The sequence below is a fragment of the Bos indicus x Bos taurus genome, chromosome 5 (assembly GCF_003369695.1).
Source record: "Bos indicus x Bos taurus breed Angus x Brahman F1 hybrid chromosome 5, Bos_hybrid_MaternalHap_v2.0, whole genome shotgun sequence".
Lineage (NCBI taxonomy): Eukaryota > Metazoa > Chordata > Mammalia > Artiodactyla > Bovidae > Bos > Bos indicus x Bos taurus.
The window spans coordinates 43,091,145-43,103,734 of record NC_040080.1 but is presented as its reverse complement, the minus strand read 5'-3'; the positions used below and the strand labels follow the sequence as shown (position 1 = coordinate 43,103,734).

Here is a 12,590-nt window from a genome sequence, read left to right as displayed (position 1 = left end):
GCATAGATATTCAACTTTTTTTCAGTAACATTGCATGAATCATCTTCTTATAACATTAAAGGTATTTTTTCAACAGAATTCCCTAGCGGTCCAGTAGTTTGGATGCCATGCTTCCACTGCAGGGACATGGATTCGATTCCTGGCCGGGGAACTAAGATCTCACATGCCACTGCATGGCAAAATATATATTTTTTTATAGGTGGCATAGTCATCATAATAGTAGTAACTACTATATGTTGAGAACTACTGTGGGCCTAGCACACAATTGCCAGTCTTATATAATCCCATTTAACTGATGAGGGAACTATATGACCAATAAAATCCCTGTCAGTTCAGGCATTGCTCTGCCTCCTCTGTGGATACCTCAGTATATGAATATGTGACAGTTAACTATTAGCCAGTCTTCCCCCATCATTGGACTTTTATGGTTTCTTATTTCTTGGTATTATAAATAATGTAGTTACTATTATCATGTTAATCTGTAAATGCATTTCAAATTATTTCCTAATGAAGTTTACTAAAAGTGAGTATGTTTGAAGTTTTTAACACATATAGACAATTGCCTTCCTGAAAGGTTATGCCAGTTTACAAGGAGTGATTAATTGTAATGAGAGGGAAAGAAAGAGTGGCACTTTGCGGAGGGAGGTAATATTTGAGCTGGTTATGCAGGATAAGTGGGACTTCGCCAACAGAAAGGCAGAATGGCAGAGCATTTCAGACAGGAAAGGAATTGAGAGTGAAGGCACCAGGGCATGAGGAAGCCCTTATACCAAGAGAATTTGTCTGTTCCCTCTACTTATTTGCTATCAGAAACCCTCATCATTTAAGTCTTTAAGAGTTTTCAGGGAAGAGAATCAGAATAATCAAGGAGAAAGTTAAAATTCTAGTATGCAGTTCTGCCCTTTCATATATTTAGAAACCATTTCAAATGAAGTTTTTTTTGAAGTTCTGAAATGTTCGTGTAATTCTGTTTTTTTTTTTCCTTTCCCCAAAGTATTTTTTCCCCCCTGAGGATACAGTGTAAAATAAACATATGCAACTTCTCTGGTCCTGCCTGTTTCCCTGAATTCAAAGGGGCAGGAACAGTGCATTTAACATTGGACCTAACGTGTATAGAGCTTCCCAGGTGGCTCAGCAATAAAGAATTCACCTGCCAAGCAGGAGTCATGGGTTCAATTCCTGGGTTGGGAAGATACCCTGGAGAAGGAAATGGCAATTAATACTGGAGTGGTATTAATTGCCTAGGAATTCTTGCCTAGGAAATCCCATGGACAGAGGAGTCTGATGGGCTGCAGTTCATGGGTTCACAAAGAGTCAAACACAACTTAGCAACTAAACAACAACAACAACAAATGTGTATAGGAGTCATTACCAGCTGTCCAAGTTACAGGCAATACACAGAATGTCATCAGCTTCTTGCACTTGATATGACTTATATTCATTTAATTGATAAAATTGGTAAAAATAGCTAAAATCTATTTTTAAATGTGAGGTAGGTGCCAAACACTAGGGAGGCACATTCTCCAGTGAGCAAAGCTGTAGCTGGATTTCAGCATTTATCCAAGTATGGTGTGTCTGAAGTTTCTTCTTTCTAGACTGGAGCAAGTGCTGAAAGCCAAGGGGATAAAGGTGACAGGGTAATGGAATGGGCCAGAGGGATGTGAGCAGAAGCCAGCCATTCATTCCACCCGGACAAGGCAGTGGAGGTTTCCACTAGCCACTTCTGACCCATGCTATCATCACAGGTAGAAATGAAATTGGGCCAGTAAGCCATTTCACATCATATTTTGAAGAAGGCAACTTGTAAGTTATAAATTAAGAAATGAAATATCTCCATAGTTAATCTACCGTTTAAGGAGTTTATAGAATAGGAATTCAGCCATCATAAAAACTATTGACAGAATTAGGGAAACACAAGAGTTATCGGCTGTTTTCAAGTAAGTTTTGCCTTTCTGCTTTTGAAATAGATGATCAAATAGATGATCTGCTGGTCCAGATCTAATTGATAGCTATCATTAGCATTTTCTTACAAACACATTAGAATGATTTTAGACATAACCCAACAAAATTGCTGTAGCCAGTCTCCCAAGTTGACTATTCCCTCGGAAGGGAGTCAAAAGTGGAAGTGTTCTTTATTGCCTTAAAGGGACCCAAAGAGTACTAGCCTTTTAAGGTTCTTGCAACCTATTGCTTAGATAATGTATATGTTAATATATAAAATTTTTAATACTATGCCAATACCTCCTAATGATAGACATAGGAGGAAGAGTTGTTATTTTTTGTTTTATTATTGTGGTTATTATTTTTACTAGATTATCTCACAGCCTTGACTTTTATTCCTGACTTGCTAATCTCTCCCCAGTCGTGACAAAGGAAGATGTAAGACTGGAAGACGGTGTCTTAAATTCTGTTTATCTGCCTATCAGATACATAGAAAATGTGAAATGCGCCACCAAGCCAAGTGTGCAGGTCTCTCCTGTTTGGAAATGGTTGTGCAGTTAGGACATCATTCATAAAGTGATGAAATTTATCCTAAGGGGAAATGTATTCACAGCAACTTAATTCCTATAAATTTCTGCATTAAGACAGTAAAAATGACTGAGATCCTTACCAAAAGGTCTTACCAACTAAAAAGTTTTAATCAGATGCTAGTGGAAGCCTCTGAGAAAGCAAGCCCTCAGTCTGTAACTTAACATTTCTCTTCAGCAATACTGCATCCACCTCCTGATTTCTTTCAATGTTTGTAGCCTAAAACACAAAGTCACCCTGTTCAGAATGTCATTATTTGGCCTCTTCTTAAACAGCCTTAGGTTTCAGAATCAAAGCCATCATTTTTTCTTTTTCCTAGTTCTTACCCTCAGGTTCCTTCTCCAATAGCATGCCCTTTCTTGCATATTTGTATAGAAGAAATATTTTTTAAATAGCATATTAAAAATTACAAAGTTATGTTATTTACTTAAAATGCTTGCATAACTTATTTAAATGTTTTTAAATAGCCAAAACAATTGATTATAAAAATAGCTTGCATTCTTCTAATTATAAAATAAATGTCATGGGAATGTAATGTACAGCATGATAACAATAGAAAGTTGCTAAGAAAATAGATCTTAAGAGTTCTTATCAAAAGAAAAACATTTGTAACTCTGTGTGGTGAAAGTGAAAGTTGCTTAGTCCTGTTTGTCTCTTTGCAACCCCATCGACTGTGTAGCCTGCCAGGCTTCTCTGTCCATGGAATTCTCCGGGCCAGAATACTGGAGTTCCCTTCTCCAGGAGATCTTCCCAACCCAGGTATTGAACCCAGATCTTCCGCATTGCAGGCGGATTCTTTAACAATTGAGCCATCAGGGAAGTCCAATTATGTGTGGTGGTAATAGACTTATTATATACAGATATTGAATCATTATGTTCTACACCTGAAACTAACATAAATGTTATGTCATTTATATCTCAAAAAAAAAAAATTGCATTTAGGGTTGGTTTGCATTGCTACTACAATGGCCGTGGTAAATGAAAAATGAATTTTTATTTCTACTACTGATGGAGGTGATTTCCATTGTATATATTGACTGTATAGCTCTGTCCTGGAAAACAAATTCGTGTAATATGGTATTCTTCCATAAAACCTTCTCTACTTCTTGGATTCCTAGTTCTCTTCATCTTTATTGTGATTAAGGCTTTTCTGTCCCCTTAATTGGGCTTCCCAGGTGGCTCAGTGGTAAAGAATCTGCATACAATACAGGAGGCTCAGGTTCAGTCCCAGGGTCAGGAAGATCCCCTGGAGAAGGAAATGGCAACCCACTCTAGAATTCTTGCCTAGAAAATCCCTTGGACAGAGGACCCTGGTGGGCTATAGTCCCACGGGGTCCCAAAAGAGTTAGACATGACTGCCTAAACAGCAACAACATCCACTTAACTATCATTTATTCACCCTTTATTACTTAACTTTGCCCTTCAGTTTTCTTCTGGGTTTCAGTCTTCACAGATTTATCCTGAGCCCTTGATGAGAGTTACTGCCTTAGAGCTGGGGTGTGTTGTACACTGGAGTGTCAGGTTGCACCACACATTAATTGGTGGTAGTTATCAGCAAATTCAATGAACTTCATCTGTTCATTCATATTACATTGAATATCTTTACTATCAAATAAAAATTAAAAAGTATCTGAAATATGCATCTACTTCCCAGGTTTATCAGCTTCATGGCATCCCCAAGCTTCTACAGCTCCTAAAAGTTCAGAATGAAGATATCCAGCGAGCCGTGTGTGGGGCCTTGAGAAACTTGGTGTTTGAAGATAATGACAATAAATTGGAGGTAGCTGAACTCAGTGGAGTGCCTCGGCTGCTCCAGGTGTTAAAGCAAACCAGAGACTTGGAGACTAAGAAGCAAATAACAGGTAATGCTTACTATTAACAGGGGTAGCATAGTGCACCCCAGCCAGATGTGTTAATGTCATTTGTTTTTCTGAAGTTTCCTGAAGCAAATGACGGATGGGCTCATTGTTATCTGTGAGATGGCTTTTAAGGAACATTATTACTGCTGGCTTAGACCCCAGATTCAAGTCAAGTCTGAATTCCTTTTTTTCTAAAGGGGAAATTTTTCTGGAGCTTTTGGTTAATATTTTTAATTAAAAATTCTATGCACCTTTTATCACCTGGACCCCTGTCAATACCAGCTTCGTAACTTCCCTGTCCCTTGACCTCCTAAAAAGAAAACATGACTAGATATGTTTTTCAGTTCTCCATTTCATATTTCTATTTAAATACTGATTTGGAAAAATAAATATCTCTTTTCTGTGTGTGGGTTGGAAAACTAATCAGAAATAAAGTAATGCTTTTAATAATTCTTGAAGCATGGAGAAACGTGGCTTAATTTTGTTTAAAGGAATAGTGCATATGATAGAAAATAACTCATTGAAAATGATTCATCAGCTCTCTGCTGAAGCTCCCTGAACTCATTACAAAGAATGTAAGAAACCATTACTGAGTATAATCATCAGTAGTATTATCTTGGGGAAACTTCTAAGTATCTTCAGTGTCCTAGGTAGTAGAAATTTTTAATTTATTCTCACAAAAACCTTAGTTTTGAGCTATTTTGAGGTACTGGGTACTAAATCTCAGTTTTACAGATGAAGAAGTTAAGTCCAAAGAAGTTAACCCTTTTTAATATATGAAAGTTTTTCTTAGTGATATAGTTGACAGTGTTCATACTTATCGAAAAGAGGTGCTCCATAAGTATTGTTTAAATTGAACTGAATATCTGTTGCACTTCGGCTATCTTTTATTATACAACAGTTGTCTTTTTTCCTATAAAAATGTTGTCATTATATCTTCTCTACCCATTTGTATCTCAAAATATCACATTTTTCTATCTTGACATAGTTTAATTTTATAAAACTACATGAAGTTTTGTAATTGTATAAAACTGTATGAAGAGTTGCAGCATACTACCCTTCTGCCAGCATGCTGTCATGTCTTATGAGAGATTTCCTTTCATATCCGTAACTTATATTAAAGTACCTCAGAAATTAAGAGTAATCTCACTTATTCATTCATTCATTCAGCCAACATTTAGAGAGCAGCCTTCAAGTGTCAAGCAAGGCACATCACAGACTAGAGAGGTTGTGAATTTTATTTTCCATCTACTAAAGAATGAACAGTTATACAGTGGTTGGCCTTAAAAGAAAAACAAAAAACAGACCTCACGTTTAGAACCTAACATTTTCTTCATTAAACTACAGTAGTGAACACAAAAGAGAATCAGATACATACACAGTCAGAAAGGACTTCATGAAGGAGATATGTTTCATTGTGGACCTTAAAAGAGGTATAGACTTTGGACTAGTGTTTTGAAAGAGAATGAAAGTTATTCCCAGCATAGTGAAAATCACTAGTAGAGCAAAGAAGCTGCTGTTCATCTAGAGGAATCTTCAGTAATAAAATGTTCAAGGTTAGGGTGCATGATAGCCAGAAAACTTAGGAGGAAGTGTTTGTAAAGGAAATAATCTGTTGTTTGTGAACGTCCTCTTCTTTTGTGTAGGAAGAAGGAAACTAAGAACAGAGAATATTCTGTGGTATTGATGCCATAGAAATCATTCAGGCTTCTTGAGATAATCTACAGAGCTGATAAATGGAATTTGTACAATTCCCAGAGTTTCTAGTATAAGCCAAACATCCCTCCCAGCAAGTGCTTGTTACATATTCATTTAACTAAGTTGATACTTGAATGTTTGATACAAATCCTACTAAATAACCGGCTTCCCTGGTGGCTCAGTTGGTAAAAAATCTGCCTGCAATGCAGGAGACCTGGTTTTGGACCCTGAGTCAGGAAAATCCCCTGGAGAAGGGAATGGCAACCCACGCCAGTGTTCTTGCCTGGAGAATTCCATGGACAGAGAAGCCTGGTGAGATACTCTCCATGGGGTACCAAAGAGTCGGACACAGCTGAGTGAGTCACACTACTAAATAACCTCCTTTAGCTTTATTAATAGAAGTGCTAAATAAGTGCTTTGTGGGCCTCAAAAATAAATTGTTAATTTAGACACGTTTATATCTTTGTTTAGAAACATAAAGTGAGTAGCCATATATATGAATCTTTTCTTGTCTGTTTTGTAAACATCTTTTTTTTTATTGAGCCTCTATTATGGGCTCAGTCATGTCTGACTTTTTGCGATCCCATGGACTCTAGCTTAGCAGATTCCTCTGTCCATAGAATTCTCCAGGCAAGAATACTAGAGTGAGTAGCCATTCCGTTTGTCGAGGGAATCATTCCCAAACCAGGGATCAAACCCAAGTCTCCAGCATTACAGGCAGATTCCTTAACATCTATGCCTAGTCATAACCTTGAACTTTCCATTTTTTACCTCTGTTCTGCCTGACAGCTCCATAAGGCATGGTATTATTGACTATTTACATATGACCAGTAAGACTCAGGGGGTTACATAAGTTGCCCAACGTTGCACAGCTAGCAAAACAACAAAGCCTAAATGTGAGTCCAGTATTATCTGAGTGTTTTGCTGTATCAAAGTGTCCAAAGTTGCTCCCTTTGGCAGCAATTGACTATCTCCTGGAGTTTGCTCAAAATCATCTCCATTGAATCAGTGATGCCATCCAACCATCTCATCCTCTGTTGCCCCCTTCTCCTCTTGCCTTCAATCTTTCTCAGCATCAGAATCTTTTCCAATGAGTCAGCTCTTCGCATCAGGTATTGAAGCTTCAGTTTCAACATCAGTCCTTCCAGTGAATATTCAGGGTTGATTTCCTTTAGGACTGACTAGTTTAATCTCATTGCTGTCCAAGGGACTGTCAAGAGTCTTCTCCAGTCCTACAGATGGAAAGCATCAATTCTTCAGCATGCAAACTTTCTTTATGGTCCAACTCTCACATCCCTACATGACTACTGGAAGAACCATAGCTTTGACTATATGGACCTTTGTCAGCAAAGTGATGTCTCTGCTTTTCAATATGCTGTCTAGGTTTGTCACAGCTTTTCTTCCAAGGAGGGAGTGTCTTTTAATTTCATGGCTGCAGTCAACAATCCACAGTGATTTTGGAGCCCATGAAAATAAGTCTGTCACTGTTTCCTTTTTTCCCCCATCTATTTGCCATGAACTGATGGGACCAGATGCCATGATCTTAGTTATTTGAATGTTGAGTTTTAAACCAGCTTTTTCACTCTTTTTCATCTTCATCAAGAGGCCCTTTAGTTCCTCTTCACTTTCAACCATTAGGGTGGTGCCATCTGCATATCTGAGGTTATTGATATTTTTCCCAGCAGTCTTGATTCCAGCTTGTTATTCATCCAGCCTGGCATTTTGCATGATGTACTCTGCATAGAATTTAAATAAGCAGGGTAACCGTATACAGCCTTGACATACTCCTTTCCCAATTTGGAACTAGTCCGTTATTCCATGTTCAGTTCTAACTATTGCTTTTTGACCTATATACAGGTTTCTCAGGAGGCAGGTCAGGTGGTCTGGTATTCCCATCTCTTGAAGAATTTTCCACAGTTTGTTGTGATCCACACAGTCAGAGGCTTTGGCATAATCAGTAAAGCAGAGTAGATGTTTTTCTGGAATTCTTGCTTTTTCTGTGATCCAGTGCCGCTGCTGCTAAGTCGCTTCAGTCGTGTCCGACTCTGTGCAACCCCACAGATGGCAGCCCACTGGGCTCCTCTGTCCCTGGGATTCTCCAGGCAAGAATACTGGAGTGGGTTGCCATTTCCTTCTCCAATGCATTAAAGTGAAAAGTGAAAGTGAAATCACTCATTCGTGCCCAACTCTTAGCGACCCCATGGACTGCAGCCTACCAGGCTCCTCCGTCCATGGGATTTGCCAGGCAAGAGTACTGGAGTGGGGTGCCGTTGCCTTCTCCGGTGATCCAGTAGATGTTGGCAATTTGATCTCTGGTTCCTCTGTCTTTTCTAAATCTAGCTTGAACATCTGGAAATTCTCAGTTCACATCCTGTTAAAAGTCTGGCTAAAGGATTTTGAGCATTACCTTACTAGCATATGAAATAAGTGCAGTTGTACAGTAGTTTGAACATTCTTTGGCATTGCCCTTCTTTGGGATTGGAATGAAAACTGTCCTTTTCTAGTCCTGTGGCCACTGCTGAGTTTTCCAAATGTGCTGGCATATTGAGGGCAGCACTTTAACAGCATCATCTTTTAGGATTAGAAATAGCTCAGCTGATACTCCATCACCTCCAGTAGCTTTTTTGGTAGTTATGCTTCCTAAGGCCTACTTGACTTCACACTCCAGGATGTTTGGCTCTAGGTGAGATGACCGCACCATCTTGGTTCTCCAGGTCATTAACACCTTTTTTGTACCGTTCTGTGTATTCTTGCCACCTCTTCTTAATATCTTCTGCTTCAGTTATGTCCTCAATTTTTCTGTTCTTTATTTTGCCTGTCTTTGTATGAAATGTTCCCTTGGTGTCTCTGATTTTCTTGAAGAGATCTCTAGTCTTTCCCATTCTATTGTTTTCCTCTATTTCTTTGCATTGTCCACTTAAGAAGGCTTTCTTATCTCTCCTTGCTATTCTTTGGAGCTCTGCATTCAGTGGGGTATATCTTTCCCTTCCTCTCTTGCCTTTCACTTCTCTTCTTTTCTCAGCTTTTTGTAAATCCTCCTCAGACAACCATTTTGCCTTCTTTAATTTCTTTCTCTTGAGATTTATTTTTAAATAAATGACGTTTGTTATAATATGATATTCCTAATAAGTTTTACAAAAGTTAGGTTAAAGAAGGAATGATCCATGTAAGGGAAATTACAGAAACACATTCCTCCTGTTCTGTGATCATTTTGAAATATAAATTTGAAAAGAATCACTTCTCCTGCTGCTCCTTGAAGATTTAATCATAAAATTTACAAGTTTTGCTATTAACATTATACAGATTTGTTTAGCTATATTTCTAGTCCTAAGGGCAATATTAATAAAACTGGGGTTTAATATCTATTAGATCCCTTTATTCAGTAACTGTATTTTGTAAATATCAGTTGGCAACAAGTTTCTCAATAATGCAGTTATCATTCTCTCACTTAAAATTGCTAATTATTCAAATTATACCCCTTACCAGAATCCTGTTCCTTTATTTTTGGCTAGAAAGAGAGCTTAGTGACAGAAAATTACAGACAGTACACCTACAATAAAGAACTGTAATAATAGAAATGAAGGCACTGTGAATAAACTGACCCAAAGTTAAAGCAAATGAAAATCTAAACCCCAAATATAATGCAGTATCAGGGAATACAGAATGTAATCATTGAAAGAGACATCTATTCAGGGTTATCTAAACCATTAATTTCCCAATGCCAAAAATGTGAATCATTTTTAAAATGGAAATTCCTGGAATCCATCCTGAGAGTCAGGCTTAGTAATTTTTATTAGGAGTATGCCTAAAAAAAACTGCAAGTGTGGCCCAAGAGTACGTGATTCTAATTTGCCACTGCTGCTGCTGCTGCTAGTCTCTTCTAATACTCTAGTTTTGAGATAAAGCACCTTGTTGATATTTTCATAAAAGATGAGCTCATTTTTGTTGGCTCCAGTGATAATGCTGGATCTTACAAGCAGATCTTTCTGTCTTCTTCAAAGTTCTTTTAGAAGTTTATGCTTTCACTGAGCCAAAATCTCCTTTCTCAGAATTTCCACTCATTGCTCTGGTTTTGCCTCCTGTAACCACAGAAAATGATATGTAGTTGTTAAATAATGCATTTTTTTTTAGTTACTAGAGAGCCTGCGTTCTTATGTGGATTAGATGCTTTTCGCTTTGGGTTGGGCTTCCCTTGTGGCTCAGCTGGTAAAGAATCTGCCTGCAATGCAGGAGACCTGGGTTTGATACCTGGGTTGGGAAGATCCCCTGGAGAACAGACCGGCTACCCACTCCAGTATTCTGGCCTGAAGAATTCCATGGACTGTATAGTCCATGGGGTCGCAAAGAATCAGACACAACTGAGCTTTGGGTTAATTTTCCTACTAATAATTTAATTTTTAAAAATTTATAAGAACTTTGTATATTAATGGTATTTAACCTTTGTCCTGTATTGTCATATACCTTTTCCCAATTGGTAATTGGTCATTTACTGATTTTGTATGTATGTGTGTGTTATGGTGTGTGTAAGGATGTACAATCCTGAATCTCTAGTGAACATTTAAGCTCTTTCCTAGCTTTGTATCATACAGAAATTTGGCAAGCATGACATTTCTGTATAATATCTTACATTAAAAATTCAAAAATTATACTGCAATTCCCCAAACGATATACTTCTCTAGTAATAATATAGCATGCCAAACTACAAAGGACATTGACTGTTGGAAGAAAATTCCATTCCCTTTGTTCAAATTAATCCTCTCTGGTTTTTATTGTAAAGTGTACTTTTCCTTTGAGTGCTCTGTGTGGTCCTTTTTAAAAAGAGGAAATGCCATTATGCTTCACATTTTTAAGCTTCTGGCAGGCAGAGACTGTTAATTTGTTTGCTTATTTAGAACAGGAAGCTTTTATTTTCTTTTCTCTCTTTTCTCTTCAGCTTTCTTTTGCAGCTTAGTAACCAAAACTCAACCTCAGACCTGCCCTTCAGTTGTTTTCAGCCACCTTAGTTTTCTGGAATTTTATTCTGTCTCTCCCTTTCCAGGGCCTCTTAATATGAGGTGTGACCAATGAAGTCATTGTGTTGCAAAGCCTGTGGCTGAGTGACACTGCTAACCCCAAATGCCAGTTTGATCAGGAAAAGACCTCATCAGCCAGAATTCTAGTCCTCATGAAACACTAGACCCCGTATTGCTTTGTCTAATGGAAGCTAGGTGTAAGCTGTGGTGGATATTTGGTGATTTAAATAAAAAATTAGTTACTTGTACACAGCTAAAGTAAACTGTTTGGAGAAGGCAATGGCACCCCACTCCAGTACTCTTGCCTGGCAAATCCCATGGACGGAGGAGCCTGGTAGGCTGCAGTCCATGGGGTCGCTGAGGGTCGGACACGACTGAGCGACTTCACTTTCACTTTTCACTTTCATGCATTGGAGAAGGAAATGGCAACCCACTCCAGTGTTCTTGCCTGGAGAATCCCAGGGACCGGAGAGCCTGGTGGGCTGCTGTCTATGGGGTCGCACAGAGTCAGACACGACTGAAGCGACTTAGCAGCAGCAAAGTAAACTGTTTAAGGCCCAAAAGACTACATCAGGCCTAGAATGCTCTAATTGAATGGCCAGATACAAGTATGGTTGATTAACTACTAAGCTTTAATCACAAGCTAGTATTTCTGTAATTGATATCAGGGGAGGTAATATCACCACATAATTTAGCTGAGACCACCATGTTTGCTTTATTCATAAAGTGGCTGCCCTGTATATATCTGTGCTTCCTCTGTTCTTCATGCAGACAAAGCAATACATTTAAGAAGTCAAAATTACTGACTGGGCAGTGGGGCATGAATAGGAAGAAAATTCTCTTTCTGTCCCTTCTCTCTTTCTGCTTTCTTGGATGATAGTGAGTTATAGTAATTTACTGAAGAATGAAAGATGGCACAGGAACTTGACACCTGCTGGGAGTCACTGGAATAGCAAGCAGTAGGTATATAGTCCTTCCACTGAATCAGAGGTATTTGAGCACCAAATTTGTGAGAAAAACAAATCCTAAATGTAAATGCATGCAACTTTGTATTCTCTCTCAATACCCAGCTTCAGTCCCTGTGGATGTCCCTGGAAGTACAGTATTCTGTTATCTTAATTTCTTCCTGAGTTGGCTGATACGGCCTTTCTTTTTAATTGGAGGTTGAGGGGATTCAAGAGGACAGGAAAGTTAAGTGAGTAAATGTGGTACCAGTCTTAGACCAATGCTTAGCCCCTGCAAGTTGGCAAGTAGAGTAAATACTCTTATCTCTCCTTCTCTGCTAAACTCTAATATAAGATGAGGTAGCACTAGCATCAGAGAAGGAAATGGCAACCCACTCCAGTATTCTTGCCTAGAGAATCCCGTGGACAAGAGAGCCTGTGGGCTGCTGTCCACCGGGTCACACAAGTCGGACACAACCGAAGGGACTTAGCATGCATGCATGCATTGGAAAAGGAAATGGCAACCCACTCCAGTATTCTTGCCTAGT

General features: G+C 38.6%; 1 protein-coding gene across 1 annotated transcript in view; it reads left to right on the top strand.

The window, feature by feature from the left end:
- The window catches only part of PKP2 (plakophilin 2), an 83,302-nt gene that overhangs the window by 35,866 nt on the left and 34,846 nt on the right, over positions 1-12,590 (top strand). The window contains exon 5 of the mRNA XM_027541701.1: positions 4,184-4,391. Coding sequence (XP_027397502.1) covers positions 4,184-4,391 — 208 coding nt within the window. The remainder of the gene's footprint in view (positions 1-4,183; positions 4,392-12,590) is intronic.